At 40.8% G+C, this 21563-nt stretch overlaps 1 protein-coding gene across 1 annotated transcript in view; it reads right to left on the reverse strand.

Moving 5' to 3' along the window:
- The window catches only part of LOC149224089 (Tryptophan/tyrosine permease), a 359744-nt gene extending 348130 nt beyond the window's left edge, over nt 1-11614 (reverse strand). Inside the window, exons 1-3 of the mRNA XM_089388076.1 lie at nt 11570-11614; nt 10712-10804; nt 10537-10611 (exon numbers count right to left, since the gene is read on the reverse strand). Coding sequence (XP_089244202.1) covers nt 10537-10611; nt 10712-10804; nt 11570-11614 — 213 coding nt within the window. The remainder of the gene's footprint in view (nt 1-10536; nt 10612-10711; nt 10805-11569) is intronic.
- Between the last annotated feature and the right edge of the window lie 9949 nt (nt 11615-21563).

Consider the following 21563-nt stretch of genomic DNA (forward strand, 5'->3'; position numbering starts at 1 on the left):
TGTGCCCTACAAGAAGTCCCAAAAAAGTTGTAGGCTCCATATCAAAGAAGAAACTCATGACATCGAAGGAAGGAGTCCTACAAGCAGTTGTTTGTCCCATGATCTCCACCTAAAGAGTTGCTAGAAGTAAGTCCCTGATCAAGAGGGAGCTTGGTCAAGTCCCTAATTAAAAGGGAGCTTGGGTACATTCCTTTTATAGGAATGGGTATATTCCTTCATTGGAATGGGTATATCCTCCCTAGTTAAGAGGGAGAGATAGACACATCATTCTTGTCTTCACTTGGGAAGATAGAATGAAGGATTGGGTAAGCATCTGGCATCCGATACTCTTTGAGGATGTGATAGGGCATCCAAGGTAAGAGTAGTTGTAGAGGATCGATATTCTTTGAGGACCGAGAATCCAAGATAAGATGCTCTGAAAGAAACCGAGTGGGGTATGTTCCGAGAGAGACAATGATGAGGGTGTCTATAAATCATTGGTCTCGCCAGCATTGTGCTCTGATCTTGTGGAGAGATAGAGCGGTTAGTCAAGGCCTTGCTATGTGACAATGCTGAATGATATGATGCTAAACAAATGGGTTACCAATCCGTCCCTTCTTATGAGAATTCTTCATGTCCAAGCACCTTGTATGGATTATGAATTCCTCCCTAGCTAAGAGGGAGCGTTGAAATATGTAACTAGGTTCAGTCTTCATAATGACATGTGTAATCATGATTTTATGTATTTAGAATAAAAATAAAATTATTTTATGCTTGAGACATGGGTTTCGTGCAAGTCTGTTTTGGGGTAATTCTGCTCACACGTGCGAGGAAGGATTAGGGCATCTACTTGTAGTAGAAAAACTAAAGTGCATAGCTCTAAACAGCTGAATCAATTCAAAGAATTTATCTATCTTTCAAGTCGAGTTCACAAGAAGACTTTCTCTAGTCAAGCAAAGGAAGAAAGGGACAAAATTCACCCTAAGTCTGCCACACGTGTGATATGTACAGTCCATTGCAGAAGGCCGAGAGTTGTAGTCAAGGACATCAAAAATTTCAAACTAATATTGCAGGAGTGAAGGGAAGAAGTTGAAGAAGAAATTGCAAAAAGGTGGCTTGGTTCTTGTTCAAGGGTCTAGGTCTTGGAATTCATCAATTGAAGATTCTATAAGAAGAATTTGGTGGGCTTTCCTCTCAAGCTTGGAGGGATTTCAGCCCTGGCTGATAGCCCCCTTTGTTTCATTATTCATTATGATGTGGTAGTTATTTGATGAAGAAGAACACATAATAATAATCAAGAAAAAGAAGAACCTAATTAAGAAAAGTAAAAAGTCTTCACAAGTAGTTATCATTGCTAGACAAATCTCCTCATCGCTCTACCCTAGATTTTTCAACAAAATGGTGCTTTGATACCAATTTAATCTTTGAAGGAGTGCACTACCAATATTATCACAATCACAACATACATTACAATGAGCTTTGTGATCAATTTTGGGCCCTGTTATCATCACGCCTTTTCAACATGCACCTAAACATGTCCACGATCAACTAATTCTTTCACTCTATTACATCACTTTGTTGTGGTGATTTGGAAAAAGAATTTTCTCTTCGAATACCATTATAACAGCAAAAGTCTACAAATGTCAAATACATTACATGTTTCATGTCAATGTTGAATATCAATAAAATTTAAATGCTTTTTACTGCTACATAAATTTGGAACAAGTTATGGAACATAATTTTTTTATACTGAGATTCCAAAGTTAAAAACAAAAAATAAAATATATATGCATCTTTAAACTTCTTCATTATGATTAAGAAGGTTTGCAGGTTTGCATTGATTTCATTTAATTTTTCAGATTTCTGGATCATTTTTTATTTTTTATTTTTTTGTCTATTACAGCCTACAAGAGCCACAAATTAAACACAAGTCCAAACAACAATAATGTTGAGGGAGAAGGACTTTGCTTGGGATTATTGTGACAAGATTGCCGAAGACCCATGGCTTCTCTGTAAATTTTGCAAAGTGAAATGTAGTGGAGGCATTTATAGATTCAAGTACCACCTTGCACAGATACCCGACCATGATATAGGTCTCTGCAACAAGGTTGACCAAGATGTCAAACACCAAGCAATCTTGGCCCTTGATATGTTGAGTCAGCATAACACCAAGAAAGCAAAGCAAAATGTAGAAATAGGAACTCTTGGAGCTGGCCATTCTTCTTCCAATACCCCCTTGTCATCTCCCTCTATTGAATCCTCAATGTCAGGCCCAAGTTTCCCACACATGCCTTAAAGTCCAAGTCAAACTCAAGGGCAAATGAATCCTCCTGCATTCAACACTGGAGGTGGAAACATAAACACTTTTTTTTCTCCCCGCACAAAACCAGGTTCCCAATTTACCTTGGATGCCACTGGTTGGAAAAAAATGTCCATAGTGAGGCAAGGAAGGCCACTGCTAACTTTTGGTACTATTCTTACATACCTTTCCAATGTGCCAGAAGTCCTTACTGGCAAGCTATGATTGATGCAATTGCTATTGTAGGTCCAAGGTTCAAAGCCCCTTCACGAGAGAGCCTTGGGACAAATTTGTTGTTGGAGAATGTTGAAGATGTCATGCTTGTGCTATCTGAGTTTCGTTCATCATGGGTAGAAACAGGGTGCACCATCATGAGTGATGAATGGACAGATCAGAGCAATAGAACTTTAATAAATTTTCTTGTATCTTGTCCAGTAGGCACAATGTTTCTCAAATCAGTGGATGCCTCAGACAAGGTTAAAAATGCCCAACTTATTTGTGAAATGGAGGAAGTCGTTCAAGAAGTGGGAGAAAAACATGTACAAATTGTCACTGACAATGCAGCTAATTATATGGTTGTTGGTAGACTTTTTGAGATTAGGCACCCCACTATTTTCTGGACCTCTTATGTTGCCCATTGCATAGATTTAATGCTTCAGGTCATTGGTAAACTTCCTTGGATACATGAGGTTGTGGAGAAGGCAAAATTCATAACCAAATACTTGTACAATCACACTATTGTCCTAAACACCATGAGAAAATACACTGAAGGTAAAGAAATTGTTCAACCTGCACTGACCAGATTTGCAACAAATTTCATATCTTTGCAATTTGTGGTTGAGCAAAAGATAAATCTGAAGAGGATGTTCTTGGGACTTGAGTGGATGGCATCTAAACATTCCAAGGCCCTTGAAGGCATTGAAATTGTTGCACTTGTGTTTAATGACGGTTTTTGGAAAGATGTCGAAGAGATTATTGTTGTGACGGAGTCCCTTGTCAGAGTTCTCAGGTACTTCAAGTCTTTTAACTTTTTCATTTTCAAAATTTCATTTCAAGCTTCATTTCATTTTCAAAGTTTCATATTTCATTGAATTTGAAAGTTGAACTTTCAGGATGGTTGATGGTGACAAACCCACTATGGGTTACATTTATGAGGCGATGGATCTTGCAAAGGAGGCCATCAAAAGAAGATATGGGGATGAGGAGGCCAAGTATATGCCTCTTTGGGACATTATTGATGCACATTGGGATAGGCAATTGCATTCCCCCTTACATGTTGTTGGGTACTTCTTAAACCCACAGTTTTTTTATGAAGAGCAAATTTAATGAGGATGGGGAGGTTGGCAAAGGACTTATGACATGCATTGAAAGGTGCTTCCCTGATCAAGAAGTTCAAAGTCGTGTCCTTGCCCAACTACAGGATTATAGGGTGCCAGCCAAATTATTTGCCTATACCAGTGCTATACGAGAAAGGACTAAGATGTTGCTAGGTACCCTTTGAGGCTTGAAGGCTTCATCAATTCATTAAATTTGTTTAAACTTTATTTTGTATGTTAAATGTTTTATTAAATTTGTTTAAAAATTATTTTGTATGTTAAATGTTTTATTAAATTTGTTTAAACTTTATTTTGTATGTTAAATGTTTTATTAAATTTTGTTGTCTTTTAAGTTTTTAGTATTTACTATTTATCATCTTTGATTTGTACTTAGTACTTACTACTCACGAACCCTTGCCACTTGCTAGGTCTTTGGTGGCAAAACTTTGGTAGTGATACGCCAGATTTGAAGAGATTCGCCATTCGAATCTTAAACCAATCATGCAGTGCTTCAAGTTGTGAGCACAACTAGAGCATGTTTGAGAAAATACATTCTAAGAAGTGCAACCGATTGACACAAAAGCGCTTAAATGACCTTGTATTTGTCCATTACAATCTACGACTTCACAACAAGCAAATACTAGGTGAGAGTTGAGACACTAAGCCTTGAGGAACAAAAGGCTTGGCATAGTCATGTATAATTGCATTTGAATTTGAAGGTTTCATAATTTGATTTGCACTTTAAAGTTCAAACTTTAATTCACATTTCCATGTCTCATGATAATGACAGGTTTGGATCATTCACCAATCGACCTTGAAGAGATAGATCTGCAAACTACAAATGCAGCAGATTGGGTCCAATTGGAGGAGGCTCCTCTTTTAAGCCTAGATGACTTAGAGAATTTTAAGATTCAAGCAAGCGAAGGAGTGGGAGGAACCACTTCTAGTTCTCACTCTTAGAGTCTTAGTTACTAGTTTTTCATTGATTAGTATGCAGTGTTTTGTAAACTTTTAGAAGCAAATGCTTCTGGTTCTATGTAGTCACTGGTTAGGAGTCAGGACTCAATACTTTGGATCATGTTTGGACTCATAACATATATGAGATACTTATTCATTCATGATATTCTGGACATCTATTGATATTATGCATTGTTTGGACATGGTTTTATTGAATATCAATGAAAAATGTTTTCTTTTAATTCAATATATGTGCATATTTTTATTTATTGAATTCACCGTTTTTTAACTGATTATTTCCCGATCTAATTAAAATTCTTCGCTCTTTTGACTCACCGATTTATTGCCAATTCTGAGTCTGGTAACATTGCTACAGACACACCAAGACAACCATGTGGGGAACAAATAGGTGTGCCAAGATTAAAGAGAAAATGTTAAGTGATCGCTTTTACAGGGCTAGACACTAAGTACTCTCATAAATCATGAGTCCTAGTAGGTCGACCTCGATAATTCCCACATACCACCCAAAGACATAAAAATACCTGTCAAGGTAGAGAGTTACCGCCCACTAGGGGGATTTCAACAGTGCCATAAAACCAAGTACCATGAAGATAAGGCTAAGCAGACCATCCATGACCATCCACCATTGAGGATAGTACACACTCTCATATAGTCATCATTCCACGGGGTTTTACACGGCTTTAGACTTGCATTTCTTGGGCTTGTTGAATTTTCTAAGTCTATCCATTAGAAAATTAATCTGTATTTTGCTGGTTTATTTCTTCTACTTGTTTAAACTCGAACAAGTTATTTAAAACATTTAAATACCGAAATAAACACAATACTGTCATAACATCTACAAATCATCAACTGAAAGAAAACAAGCACACAAGTGACACCATTATTTTTGGACAAATGTCCCCAGAAAAACCCAATGCAGGAAAACCGGTGCAGCTATTCAAAGGGTTATATTATTATGCGATCTTTTTGAGTACAACTGGGTGCCTAACCGGCTCACCCGACAAAGAAAAATACACCGCAGCAATACCTCTATATTCGGAAACAGGTATTCAGAAAACCTGTCCCACGAAACCCTCTCCGGCACAACTGAAGCTCAGCGCTGGCCCTTCTGGCCTCTGCGTCAGCCTCCTGCTGACCTGCGTCAGCCCCAGGACCCTCTGTGTTAGCCCTCTGAGGCACTGCGCAGCCTCTAGGACCCTTTGCGTCACTCCAGCAGCCTCTGCGTGGATGACGCAGTCCCTCTGACCTCTGCGCTGACTTTGTTGGGCTCTGCGTAGCCTGGACTGGTTGTTGCTCTCGCTCTCTCTGCCTCGTACTCACTGCCCCTCGTTGTTGATCACTGATTCAACTTTGCTTAGCAACCCCGCTCTAGCAAAATGAATGATTGATCACTCTGGTGTATTCTCCAACTGACCCTCAAGCCTCCTCTTATACTTTTCTCGTTGGTCCTTCAACGGTGGAGATTAAATCTCTAATCAACAGCTAAGATTAGATTTGGCTTGATCCATGACTTTTGGAACCTTCTAACCCAGTTTTATATTAATACCCATTAATATTTTATTTTTCCTAAGTTTAGACTTAGGAACTCCATTAAAAATATTAATTATTTTAGTATCTCCCAAACCGGGTACAATCTGTCCAAACCATTTCTGGGTCTTAGAGATTTCATGTGCTTTAGCCTCTCCACCAATTTCATGGCTAGATCACATCCGATGCTACCCCAAATCAACACTCCCTCTTAGCGAGGACTGTGCTCTAGTAATACTCCACACTGAGCTTTACTCTGATTATCCAGCACCGATACCTGTGTCGATGCTAGGCCTCCTCGCCCAACATCCTCTGCACTGCTACATCCTGTACTGCTGCCCATGGCCCTGCCACTGCCACTGTTGCATCCATACAGCAGCTCCCTCTGCATCTGTGTTGTTGCTGGTCCATCCTCCCAACACTGCATCTGCACTGCATCCCCCTCTCATCATGTTGCATCGTGCTACTGCAATGCAACTCAGTTACTGAGAAGTAACTGATCCACCCAACTTCTGACATCCCTGTCAGGTTAGAAACACTCCCGATGTTGAAGCTCTCACTGCCGCTAACAAGTGCTCCCTCTATGGACCTCTGCTTTGTTGTAACAACTCCCTGCATCTCACGTCGCTACAAGCCTCTCTGTGCCATCTTGCACCGTTAGAACATTCCCATGCCTATCGCATTGTTGCAGCCTGCTAGCCTCGCACTGCCCGGGGACTTCTGCACTGTAGCACTCTCTGCTGCTTCATCCACATCTGTCTCTACCTACATCCGCCAATCCTACTACTCCTCTTCGGGGCTCCCGTAGCAAGGTATAATCCAAGAGGTTGGGTACCTCAAAGATCCTGCCCCTCATCGCCTGTAGTCCTCCTGACTACAGCTCGATGTCTCCCCACTTCTTCTCAAGTGGCACATGAGCACTCATGGCACAATCGTCATCCTCCTCGACTTCTTTCTCCGCCCTCGCTGGCGCTGCCTTCGAGTCAGAAGCCTCTCCCTTACTCTTCTTCCTCAGACACTGGTTCGCATAGTGACCCAGTTCCCCACAATGGAAGCACTTGACCTTGGAGATGTCCTTCTTCCTCTTCTCCTGCTTTCCCGCAGATGCTAGAGCCGCATCCTCTTCCTCTTCCTTCTTGATCCTGACCCCTTTGCTGCTACTTCCCGCCTTGGTCAGCCGTCTGATCTCTTCTTGACGAAGAGCTACCCACAGTTCTTCCCAATCCAGAAGACTCGTCATGCCCAGTATGCTCTGGACAAATGTCTCCCAATCCTCGAAGACTACGTTAAGTGCGGTCCTTACCATCAACTCCTAATCCGGCGTGGCCCCTATGGAAGTCAGTTGGTCATGGATCTCCTTTAACCGACCAAGGAAGACATCTATCTACTCTCCCTTCTGCATCTGGTATGACCTTAGCTGATTCTCTAGGAGCATCTTCCTCTGCATGGAAATATGCTAGTACAATGTCTTCAAAGTGTCCCACATCTCCTTTGTTGTTTTCTTCTCGGCAATATGTGGGACCACATGATCCATGACCCCATCAAGGATGATACACTTTGACTTAGCCATTTCCTCCTCGTACCTTTCATTAGCTACCGGGTCAACTGGGATAGCCATCACTCTCAAGGCAAAGCCCTTGATACGATGTTTGTCTAGAATGGACAAGATCCTGGCCTTCCAGACCACAAAGTTGGACGCTCCATCCAGCCTGTCCTGATCTCTCAGCCCATTCACAGCCATCTCGTTGCTCTTCTATCGACTCCTCCGAGTCTCTCTACTTCCCGCCTGGAAGTTCTCGATTCGACTCCTGTTGAGTCTCTCTACTTCTCGTCTGGAAATTCTCTTCTAGACTCCCTCTGAGTCCTGATTTCCCTCCTGGAAATCCTTCTGCCAACGTCAAGTTGCTCCTCTCCGATCGTCTATGCAACTGCAACACTAATCCAGATTCCCTGGCTAGAAATCCGCCTCGGCAACAACTCCCTCTACCTTGGTCTTGCCCTATTAAGTATTGTTCTAACCACAGTTCCCCACCAGCTTCGTTCCCGCAAACTGCCCACAGGTTCCTTCGCCCCAGCAACTGAAGGATTGAGCCTCTTAGCTCTGCGCAATCTCGGCACCGGCAAAGCAGCTCCCTCAGCCAACTGTGTCAGCCCTCCTGGCCTCTACATGGCTCTGCGTGAGCCTCTCTCTGCCCTCCTCATCCTTTGTGATGGCCTCTCTCTGGCCCAAACTGATGACGCAGTTCCTCTGCGTCAACCCTTCCTTTGTCGCTTCTGCAAGGATCAGCTACTGTCTCTCGGGACAGCTGATTCTGCAACAAATGCTTTGCTCAACTGATGCCTTCAGTTCTCTTGTGATCTGCAACCATGCTCTAGTACCATGTTGAATTTTTTAAAGTCTATCCATTAGAAAATTAATTTGTATTCTGCTAGTTTATTTCTTCTACTTGTTTAAACTCGAACAAGTTATTTAAAACATTTAAATACCGAAATAAACACAATACAATGACAACATCTACAAATCATCAACTGCAAGAAAACAAGCACACAAGTGACACTGTTATTTTTGGACAAATGTCCCCGGAAAAACCCAATGAGGGAAAATTGGTGCAACTATTTAGAGGGTTATATTATTATGCAGTGTTTTTGAATACAACTGGGTGCCTAACCAGCTCACCAACAGGGAAAAATACACGACAGCAATACCTCTATATTCGGAAATAGGTATTCAGAAAACCTGTCCCACGAAACCCTCTTCGGCACAATGGAAGCTCAGCACTGGCCCTTCTGGCCTCTATGTCAACCTCCTGTTGACCCGCGTCATCCCTAGGACCCTCTGCGTCAGCCCTCTGAGGCATTGCACAACCTCTAGGACCCTCTGCGTCACTCCAACAGCCTCTGCATGGATGACGCAGTCCCTCTGGCCTCTGCGCTGACTCTATTGGGCTCTGCGTAGCCTGGACTGGCTGCTACTCTCGCTCTCTCTGCTTCTGCACTGGTCTCTCAGTACTATCTCTGCCTCTCTGCCTCGTACTCACTGCCCCTCGCCGCTGATCACTGATTCAATTTTGCTTAGCAACCCTGCTCTAGCAAAATGAATGATTGATCACTCTGGTGTATTCTCCAACTAAACCTCAAGCCTCCTCTTATACTTTTCTCATTGGTCCTTCAACGGCCAAGATTAAATCTCTAATCAACGGCTAAGAATATATTTGGCTTGATGCATGACTTTTGGAACCTTCTAAACCAGTTTTATATTAATACTCATTAATATTTTATTTTTCCTAAGTTTAGACTTAGGAACTCCATTAAAAATATTAATTACTTTAATATCTCCCAAACCGGGTACAATTTGTCCAAACCATTTCTGGGTCTTGGAGATCTCATGTGCTTTAGCCTCTCCACCAATTTTCATGGCTAGAGCACATCCGATGCTACCCAAATCAATAGGGCTTACAATGGTGCTGCGAAAAATGAATGTGTATATGTACCCCTGCTGAAAGAGGGGTAATTGGGAAATTTCATATGATGGTTCCCGTCTGGTATATTGGCCTTCAAATTTTCAAATTTCCCTGAATTTATCAAAACTTTTCCTATGAGCTGATGTCATTAATTAATAGCACAAAATAGTAATTCTCTTATAGTTATACAAAATGTTCAGGAACAGTTATGGCCATATATCCCTGCCTGCGTTAATTTTTAAATGAGGATAAAGAATATTTTAACAAGTATAACATGAATATCAATCAAAGAAAAATGCTTGCATCTGAAGGTAACATGACGTGAACTATAGTTGTTAACAAAGAGATAGCATTGGCAAAAGAAAGAAACTTGATGCTAATCTACAATAATCTACTTGGAATTATCAAGAATATGTCTGCTTCTTACTTCTAATAACTGAAAAAAGGAATCATGTCATATTTTAAGGGTTTCCGAGTCTTCCAGCGGTTCTTTAGTAGTTTCTGGTAACATGATAAAATAGAACTCAACATCTTTGGTTCCATTTCGTATGATGGCGCCCTTGTAGTTTCTGGTAACATAATAAAATAGAGCTCAACATCTTTGGTTCCATTTCATATGATGGCGCCCTTCTGGTATATCGCCCTTCAAATTTTTAAATGTGCACTGAATTTATTAAGTCTTTGCCTCATGCCATGAATTATAGTTATACAAAATGTTCATGAACAGTTACGACCATATGTCTCTGCCTGTATTAAATTGGGATAAAGAATATTTTAACTAGTATAATATGAATATCAATCAGAGAAAAATGCTTGCATCTGAAAGTAACATGACATGAACTATAGTTGTTAACAAAGAGATGGCATCAGCAAAAGGAAGAAACTTGAAAGTGCTAAACACAGCTGGAAAGCAATTCTGCAGATTCCTCAGAAAAAAGGTATTTATGAAAATTCCAGGCATGCATAATGCACTTACTAGAGATACCCCACCTGAGCCAAGCTCACACATTGTATTAACATTCACCTCTGCAACCAAAATCCCTGTCACAACCTGCATTTATTTCTTGAAATTCAACATCTGGAGTCTGGACAGATAGGATTACTCCATCAATGATCAAATGAGCACTATTTGCAATCACTAAACGGATTACCATATACAACCAGCAGAGCAAACAGGTCACAGCTGATGCTAAAAAACCAGCTTCTTGAGTGACTGCTGGAATGGCCAAGATTCCTGCTCCTATCTGTAAAATTGCATGAAATATTAATCAACATGACAAACAGTGTGATGCTGGAATAAGCCTTTAGAATTAGGTTCATTATAAGTGGAAGCATGTTAATGGGCACTAATGCTATATAACGTAACATCGAGGAAATTTCATATTATTGCTCTGGACAGAAATGGATAGCTTAAAATTTGTTATGGCACAAGAATTTGCATCATTTTCCTCATGCTTAGATGTATAAAATTATAAATGCATCCTTATATGTACAGGTACTTGATTAAGGTATTCGTGTACAAGTAGACATTGGGTCACATTTTCAAGCAGGTGATTGCTTATTAAAAGAAAGATGGCACGTCAAGCTTATGACAAAGCCCATCAAGTTGAAGTGAGCTAGTTAGTTAGTGTTACCCCTCCTTTTAGCAGGGGTACTTATATAGAAAATTTCACTTCTACAGGCATTTTTGTGAGCAGAAGAGTCTCAGAAGGCATTTCTTGGTTTATGCTTGCTATTGGCATCATAGTATTGTCCTATTACTCCGTGCCCAAATACAGTTGCTGCTAACACCTTTAAAGATAAGGTCAAACATGTAAATCTCTATTTTCACCCTTATGCAAGCAATGAAATTCATGTGGCAGTCCCCGATTTAATTTGGGGTACCGATAGTGATGATAAAACAAATGATAAGGTACAGGATATGTAGCAGCAACTTCAGGGCTTGAAATCTCAAGGCCTGGGCATGGATCCTTGGATGCAGATGCAGGATAGATTTAATTTTTCTGTACCAGGAATCCAACCAGATATGTACAAGGCAATGGCTGCAGCAGCATTGCAGGAAATCAGTAGTGTGATTCATCAATGTCAACCACAGCAGCCTGTTCATGTTAATGTTTGTAGTTTGGGTAAGTACTTCTGCACAGACCTAAGTGTCTAGGCATGCAAAATCACCCAAAGTCTCTTTGGGATGCTTGCTCAAGTATTGAGTATGCTGCTGTTGTAACTTAGGCTAAGTTTAAATTAGGAAAAGCACAATTAATTAGGTTGGCTACTGAGCTAAAGAAATTTAGGAAAAGTAAAGTATTCACTTTAGTGATTATGTTTTAATCTCAATCATTGATCTCAAATGAGGTGAGATCTGATCTCGGTCATCCATCAGTTTGGAGATTAGGGTTAAGGATTTAGCTCAATAAGAAGTTATAAAAGCAAGGTTAAGGAGAGGAGAAGACACACCATATAATGGCATGAGCCATTGAGAAAGAGAATTTCTCAAGTGAGAAGTGAGATACTCAAGTGTGTCGGGTCCAAGGAAGGTGTAGGGATGCAGCATAGGAGATCCAGATCAACCAAGCAGATCAAGGATAGATCTAGGGCCTAATTAGCTAGAACAGATTCAGGGTATGTTGTATTTGTAAATTCTTCGGTTGGGCCATTATCCCAGGATAGGAACCCAAGTAGGTAGAAATTATTAATTTAATGAAGAATTGTTGATTGGGAAGAATTTGTATGTGTCACATCATACATGTGATTGAAATTGGTTATGTAATTGTACTTTTGCTAAATATTTTGTTAAAAACCTAGTTGTGCTCTTGTTCAATAGAGTTATGATAATCTGCTAGGAACTAATTACCGGGTGCTAGGTTCATAATTTAACATGGTAGAGCAAAAACTCTAAGAAGTTGATCTCAAGGTGCCAGGTTTGTACAGGCATTACAAGGACTAGGTTCAGCCACAACTATACATGGCAGCAAATAAATTTAGGAACTAATCACCGGGTGCTAGGTTCATAATTTAACACGGTAGAGCAAAAACTCTAAGAAGTTGATCTCAAGGTGCCAGGTTTGTACAGGCATTACAAGGACTAGGTTCAGCCACAACTATACATGGCAGCAAATAAATTCACAGGCCATATGAGAACAACTAAACAGAACGTGTCCATACAGGTGATGTGAGTTGGTGTTAATTATGTATGTACAAGACAAGATGAAAAGTCGTTGCTTAATAAAGCTAAGGAAATAGAAAAAATAAAAAGAGGTTGAGTGGCTGGCAGCAAGGCTGCTTGGAAGCGGGAGTGAAAGCGAGAAGCAAGCGCAGGCGTCAATTTTCAGAAGCTTCTGAGTCGGGAGTGTTTTTTATATAATATATATTTTTATATATTTTGATGCATATATGTCAACAAAAGCATGTAGAATGATGAATTAGTTATAAAAAGCATAAAAACATGGATTAAACCATATAACATCAATCATCTAGTAGTTATAATCTTCATCAACCACAGGTCCACAACATCTCAATTCTCATCAACCTTAAAGTTTCAAAGTTTCAAAATTCAATATATAACATTTGTCATCACTAAAGTTGTACTTGTAACCATTACCAAACTATAACAAAGAATATCAAACATGAAATGAATCATTTCAAGGGAAATTTTAAGGATGAAAATTTGTCTTAAAGTTTAGAAAGCTTGGCGAATCTTACTTCTCCCCAAATTGCAATTTATAAAATGTTTGTTGATATATTTGTAAAAACATGCAAATTTATAATAGTTTTATATATAGTCTTTATACAATTTTGGCAATTTTTAAGTTAAAAAAAATTATACTATAAAAGTTGGGCAAATAATTTTTAGAAAAAAATGGAAATTGGCGAATCTTTTTTTCGGAAAAACCATGGAAAATTAGCCCATTTGCAAATATTAGCCCCTAAAATTTTCCAATCATATCCATAATTCATTACCAATGAGTTTTAATTGCCAACTTCAAACTTCAAACTTAAATTGTCATATATTGCTTATAAAAAATACCATAATGAATATGAAAGAGTCAATAGTTATAAAAAGTACTAGAAACTAGAAAAGACAAGTACTTGCCACGAGAAACTTCTAATTTCTTTTCTCGTGATCTATGAACAATGGGAGCCTCCTCCCGCATAGTCCGACTCTACAATGGTCGTGAACCACGTCCATAACCAAAAAGCACATGACCTCCATGTAATGTTGCAGATGGAGGTGGCGGCAAAGCTAGTGAAACTTAAGCCTTGCTAGTGGAAGGGAGTGGCATTTTTGTTGATGTTATTGTTGTTTCTTAATGACTGTCATCCTCATCGTCCAAAAGTTTTGCTTCCAACTGTTCTAAATGTAAGGCTCCATCCTCCAAATTATCCTCCTCCAGGTTGTTGTCCCAAGTGATATATGCTCTATCAAATCGAGCCCGCTCACAATAATGTGTCAACAACCTCAAGTTGTAGTGTACATAAACCAAGCTTTCTGCCCGGTTTTCATTGAGGCAATTTCTTTTGACATTGTGGATGAAGCTATAGGTGCTCCAACACCTCTCTACAGAAGAAGTATTAACCACCTATGAAAGCACTTTAACTGCCAATTTCACCAAAGGTCCCCCACATGTTCCACCATTCAACAGGATCCAATCTATCTCTATCATTGATTGCATGCAAAGTACCAAACATTCCAGTTTGACTGAAGTATTTGCTTAATTCTCCACGCAATCTAGCACACTCCTCCCTGTCAGGGACCAGCTTGTCTAATGCTAGCATGTACCCATTTTGTACCTCTAGATCTGTATGGAGTTTTCTCCTAACCCCACCCCCAAGTGCAGGTTTGGCCAACCAAGATGGAGAGTAGTATTTTGGCGTAAGGACATATGCCAAGGCATGGAGTGGAACATTAAGATTATCCCACCTTTTGACCACATGTTTATGAATATGATCATACAAGATGGCATCTTTCAATTGAACAATATCTTTGATTTTCCCTATCATGCTATCCATTTGCTCATACACCTCCCCAATCACTGGCACATCTATATTTGCAAAACAAATCATATTATAAATGGGCTTGGTGAACTACAAAAAATTCTTCACACATGCCCAAAACTGACCATCAAGAACGGTATCCCCCACCTCTTGAAAATCTTCCGTATCAGATGTGGTTGCAGCGCTGTCCTTTAATATGATTCACTTGATACCATGCTAGCCAATGCCCCTCTTACCTTTAAAAGGCGCCTGAAGGTGAGGTAATAGCTAGCAAATCTAGTCTTTGCAATCTTCAAGAGCTCCAACCTTGAGTGACTGTGCAAAAGGCCATGGGCATTGTTATGATTGGTAAAAATCTTATCATGTACTTGCCTCTCTTGCACAATGAACCAGTCCATTTGTATTCAAGTTCCTTTACCTTAATAATGTCACGCATCAAAAGGTTCATTGTGTGAACCAAACATCCAGACCAAAATATGTTGGGGTTTTATCCTCAAAGATTGTTCGTGTTGCCTTACAATTAGAAGCATTATTAGCAATGACTTGGACGACATTGTATGGCCCAATAATTTCAATTGTTTGAATTAATGGTTCTACAATGTTGATGTCGGTCTTGAACTTATTTGAGTAGTCATGAGAGGAAAGGAAGAATACACCAGTAGCAAACACACCAAGAACACTTATCAATGGATTTCCTTTTACATTTGTCTAACCATCAGATACGATGGATCATATTCATTCCAAGCATTTGTGAATTTACCCAAAGCATTTTTTATTTTGCCTTTTTCTCGATCAAGTCCCTCGATTCTAGCTTTGTCATACCTAGGGTTTGTTACCCACAACCTATGGGTGACCCCATAAGAGAATGTTTCTCCTAAATTTGCCTTCAGCCGGCAACCCCTGATAGCCACCAGTGTAGCCGATATTGTGCTAGATGTCTCTGGCAGCCAGCGACCCCTTGCAGCCACCAGATCCCTCGATGTGCCACCATCTCTGCCACCTGAGCCTGCCATTATGTGCCCTCGCCCATCTGTTATGACCATATGTTTGAAGGTGGGCCTTCCAAGCTCGAAGGTATGGCTTTCATTATATAGTTGGGTATTTTTGCTTACTTATCATGGACACTTTTGGGCATGGATTGGTGGGGGGATTCGGCGAAAAGAATGGGCTTGGTCTGTACTCTTGTCCGACTTGGTGGTTAACCTTGTATCCTAGTCCCGTGGGATCTCCTCTATTGGCTACTAGCTTTAGGAGTGGCACTACATGGGAAACCCCGATTTTGGTTGCGTGGTCCCGCTTCCCAACATCACATATATCACTCCCTCTACTCATTATAACCCCTTTTTACATATTTCCCATCCAGGTCCACATTTTTCCATTGGGTCCACAAGGAGTTAGCCTCCCCCTCCCCTTGTCCACACTTTGGGTCAGGCCTAGAACGATGCCCCGGAGGTTGATGCAGCTAAAAAGAAAGTTAAAAGCATAATTTGGCCACTTACAACAGGAAATGTACCATAAAATGCAAAAGATGGTCGGGACATAAAAATTTAGCACGTGGGCAAAAGCCAAACATGAGCTCTACCCCTTATCATGGCCATCACCCTGGTTCCTAGGGCCCCTATATGAGCCCCCTGCATCATTAAGGAACCCATGATTGTCCCAACCCCTGGTGGGCGATGAACTGCCCAACCTTAAGGGGGTATTCACTGCTATATCATTCACATCATGCTCTCATTCCCTAGAGCCCCGAGTAGTTATAAAAAGAAAAATCAATAAAAGGCAAAAGGCATATGAAGAAGGGTGGAAAAACAAAGGTCGGGGTAACTCATGTACCACGATTGCTCCCTCCTACATCTATACACCCATGTGTGGGCTTCCCTCATTATAGCTACCCTTGTACCATGGCATGTGGCTTGGAGCCTTCCCCTACTACCCCACTTTGTTCCACCATTATTTCACATGACACCTACCATTTGACAGATGTACCATGGACCTGTCACTCCCTTAGAGGTTGAAACCACCTAATAGGGTCCTTGATTAACCTCCTTCTTGAACCTAGGGACACCTGTACATTCTAAAGCCCATTATGGAAGGGCATGCCACTATGAAGTGCCCACTTGGTTCCATAATTTGTAAGTTCATTTGCTCAATTGCACTAATGAATTGTTGTACTGGAAGGCGAGGAGATGCATTGGATCTTATACAGGATTGCAGATGGGTCTTCATCTTGGGGTTTGGTCTCCCTATATGGGATCCAAGCCCTCTAGAGGGTCTTAATGGCATTTGTAGGGTGAGCGTTGAGAGCCATGGGCCTCCACTATAGCAGAGAGCAGATAGCCACACCATGGGATCCTCAACACCACTTAGCTTGCTCGTGTCCCACTTGTTCGATGATGATGATGCACCTGGACCACCTTGCCCAGCCAGTTACACACTTGGCAGTTGATCTAGGGCCCAAATGGGGTTTTGTCTCGCCTAAGGAGACAAAGGGAGTGCTTGCATCATTGTTCTAGCCATTACAAATGGAGCACAAGCTTGTTCAATTCAGTTGGATACCCATAAGGATATTCTTTGTGCTTCCACAGCCAGTTGGGAGCGCCATAGGTCATTTGCTTGGAGATCAAGGGACCACCCCTTTCATCACTGTTATTGGAGCCCTCCTATTCATTATGGCACATGAGGGACTTCATTTGGCCTTCCAACAACACTTCTAGCTACTTTTCTATCATTCTGGCCCTCTTGAGAGGCTAATTATTCATGTTATGGAGCTATTTGGTGGGCTTGTCACCAAAAGTATTGTTATTTTGCACATTATTTTATTATAGGGGCATCATTAGGCTAAATTAGGCTATTCAAACCCCTTAGAGGATTGTATAAATATAAGAGAGGCATCCTCTCTCATTCATCATCACTTGGATTTGTATCTCTTTGGAGAAAAGAACTTGGACCTGCTATTGATGGACGAATTGGAGGTTTATTGATGCATTTTGATGTTTGGATAATTGTTATCTTATCTTGGAGCTTCATTATTGCAAATCTAATGGATGGATATAATCTTTTTGTCATGTAAGTGCTCTCTTATGCGAAATTTTTCATGTTTTATGTCTGATGTATGGAACGCTCTGCTTGATAATGTTTTTGCCTTGACTATTGATGTGAAATTCATGAACACTTTGTAATCTTGGCTCATTGCATATGTTACTCATTTTGGAAAGAAGATCAAATTATTCCCAAGGGCCAATCGATACCTTTCACCTTGAAACTCCATAAATTTTGCAAAGCGAAGTATAAATTCCTTGTTGTGACCTTGTAGTTGCCTCTCTAGGGCTAGCGAAGTTGCAATAGGACTCCTTGGTAGAGCGAAAATCTCAAAATCAAATTCACTTTGACTCCATTCTCCACAATTGGCTAGGCACTGGTCTCAATCCTTGGTGATCACCCTAAATCTTTCTCTTTTCCACAATTTTGTTGCCCTAACCCTAGACGGCCTAGCTAGGGCATCCAACGAATTCCATTTGAGCCATCATCTTGCTCAGCGAGTTGGTGAGGAACTACGCTGGGGTGTCTCCTACATGCCCTCCAAAATTGAAGCCAATCCCATAGTCGGTTTGTGAGAAACACCAAGCCCTAGCTCCAAAATCATTTGGGTTTAGGTCTTTCTAGGTTAGCGGCATTCTAAGGGATCTATTGTGCTTGAAAACTCAAAGGAAGTTCATATATTATTGATCCCTCCTTCACCCTTGCTTAACCTTGATATTTGCTTCAAGATCACACCCTAAACCCTAGGTCTTGTTGGATATCCTTGGTCTCTTTGTGGTCCCATTCTTTATATGACAAAACATCTTACAAAGCTATAAGAGAGATCATTCTCCTCCTGTTGGAAAGCCTTGATCTAGGCATAGCCATCATATTGATCAATCATTACTTAGGTCTTGACTTTCCCAAATTAGCCTTTCCTAGAGAGCCCTTTACCTTGCTTCTAAAGCAAGCAAATCTAGTATTTGAGCCTCTCTTATGAATGGGCCTTAGAAATCACTACATACCCTATCATTGACTTATCCCTCCTTGTGATTTCCCTATACCGGGACTCCTCCCATCAGTGAAAGTCCGTAAAGAGCAGGGGGCATCGACTGAGGTGACAATGGGTCCTTGTCCCATTGTTGCCACTTGGTCTAGTAGTTGCCCCTTTGGAACCCCTCTTAGGACCCCTGCTAGATTGAGCGGTAACAGGTTGGGCAACTTAACTGGGGCCCAAGCCCACCAGAGGATAATATTGACACTTGTAGGAATGCATTGAGAGTCGTGGGTTTCCATCATGTGACAGAGCATTATCTCATGCCATGGGTAGCCTCAGCACCTTCAACAACTTGTTCATTGCCCCACATTATATGTGAGAAGATGCACTTGGACAAGTGCCCCCAACAGGCTTAATATTATATATAGGGTTTGGTAGTCGATCTGAGGCCCAAAGGAGGTTTGTCTCATCCTTGAGACATGGGAGGGCGAGCACCATCTTCTGTGCCCTCATATGGAGCAGTCTACAGGCTTATTTTACACCAAGAGACCCATGAGACCACTACTTGTGCCCCAGAGCCACTTTGGAGCACCACATGATGTTTTACTTGGAGATCAAGGGGCCACCCCCTTAACCATCATTCATGGAGCCCTCTTCTTCATCATGGCACCTTGAAGACTCGATTAGGCCTTCCAACAGCCTTCCTACACCATTGTTTCATCATTTCGCCTTCATTTTGCATGGCTTATTCTACACTTTATGAGCTATTTGGTGGACTTGTCACCAAAGTTATGTTATTTTGCATATTAAAATATCTCTACGGTCATCTTAGGCTAATTCGAATTCTTAGAGGCTCATATAAATAAAGCTAAGCCTCATTTGTATCAAACATCATCATCAACACTTAGAACTTCTATCTTAGAAGAAATTTGCACTTTTTCTTGGATGTTACTTGGAGATTCTATTGATGCATTTTGATATCTTTGGAGGCTGAAATTTCGTCCTATCTTGGAGCTACTTGTCTTTCTATGGTTGGATATATCTATTATCATCTTGTAAGTGCTATATTGTGAAAATTTCTTTTTGTATAATGTCTAATGTGTGGAATTATGGCAATTAACTAGATCTTGTGTGCCCTAATTTATTGAATATCATTGTGAAAGATTGTTTTATTGCAAATTGCACATGTTACTCATTGCATGATATTAGATGAATGTTCCTAGTGGATGGGATTTGGTTCTTGTTCCATGAAAATCCATAGAAATTTAGTAGGTAATTATCGAAGAGTGCATGCTAGGGCATCACTTTTCGGCCTCCTTAAAGGCAAATTTTGGAAAATATTTAATCATCATAGACTCCATAGCCCAAGAATAAGGCACTAGTCCGAGCGAGATTGATGGTCACCCCTCTTTTCCTTTTCTTTTTCTCTTCTCAAAAATTTCAGCTGCTTTTCCTAGAAGACTAGCTAGGGCACCCTACAAAATCCTTTGGAGGGCATATTTTTCAAGCTCTAGATATTTGATGCCCTAGCCGTTATCCTAGAAGGGTAACTCAAGTAGTCCTTTGACAAGGTGGCTTCCTTGAGGGTAGTATGAGCCTAGTATTCATTGGAATAAATCATAAGAACCCCTTTCCTTTGTCTTACCTTGACCTAGAGAGTACTTTGGAGGGAATTTCTTCCCACGATTATCCTAAAAACCCTAGGTCTAGTGTAAGCCCTAACTAGGTTTCTCAAGAATAGCGAAAGCCCATTTAAAGTGTCTAATCACCTTACATAGCTTCTTGAGAGGCTATCTCATCTCGAAAGTCAGGAGTCTACACATACCTTACATCATTGCATACTTTAAGCCCCAGGTCTTGATTTACGCCCTAGGACTTTCTTGGAGAGCTTTTCCTTCATCAAGCCTTAATTGAGCCTCTCCTTGAATGGTCTTAGTGGAATCACTTCACATATATCATTGATCCAAGTGATTCCTATCCTACCGGTACTCCTCCCATCAGTGAAAGTTCGTAAAGCGCAGGGGGCATTAACTGAGGTGACAGTACGTCTTTGTCCCATTGTTGTCATTTGGTCTAGTGGTTGTCCCATAGGTTTTCCTCCTAGGACCCCTGCTAGATTGTGTGGCAACAGGGCTCTTATATCCTTTAGGGGCATCATTGATGGTGGTAACCATTTCATGCCAATAAGGTGAGCGAAGAACATTGAATGGTATGCCACATGCAAAGAGAAATCGAAAAAACTTTTGCATCCATGTCATCCCTACAACCTTGATCAAGGAGTTCTGATTAAAGGGATGTTTGTGCCTGTGGCTATGAATCCACTACCATGGGTGGACGCTGATGGAGTTCTTGTTCAACCACTGAATGCTCTATGTGTGCTAGTGGCCTCATGTTCACCCTTTGATCTTTTTGATTTGTATTGTGCTTCCTCCTCTTCCCTTATATATTTGGCTCTCTGTTGTGTTGGCACATTTGCACAGGTTTTGATTCCTATTTGCTTATTTCCATCCCATGGCCTTTTCCCACATAGATGCTTTCTCGCATGGGTATATGAACCTGTGTAAGTAGATTTGCAATGGGGGCATATAAATTTAGTGGTTCCACCCCCTTTCCCTCCTCCAAGCCTTGTAACATATTTCCACAAGGGTGTTTGGTCTATTTTGGTTTTCTTTCCATCATCATCTTCACTCCCATTATCCTCCTCTTCCTCTTTGTACTCCTCCTCTTCTCTAGGGTATCCTAATCCACCACTACCCACTTCTTCATCATCTTCATCACTTCTTCTTCTTTTGTTTCCCAACACCATCATCATAGCCAAAAATGGAACCAACAAGATAAGGCTAAGCCATATACCCATCATGTTTATTGAAGCTTGAGATTCTTGCCTACAATAAAATGAGGGAGGAATGGGAAAGAGTAGGAGAAGAGAACATCTAGATTGTAGTAACTAGTTTTCTACTTCTAGATTTGATAGATTAATTCAACATATGAAAAAA

This window comes from Pinus tabuliformis, chromosome Q (genome assembly GCF_031772625.1).
Source record: "Pinus tabuliformis cultivar Carrire ecotype Pingquan chromosome Q, CPIR1, whole genome shotgun sequence".
Taxonomy (NCBI): domain Eukaryota; kingdom Viridiplantae; phylum Streptophyta; class Pinopsida; order Pinales; family Pinaceae; genus Pinus; species Pinus tabuliformis.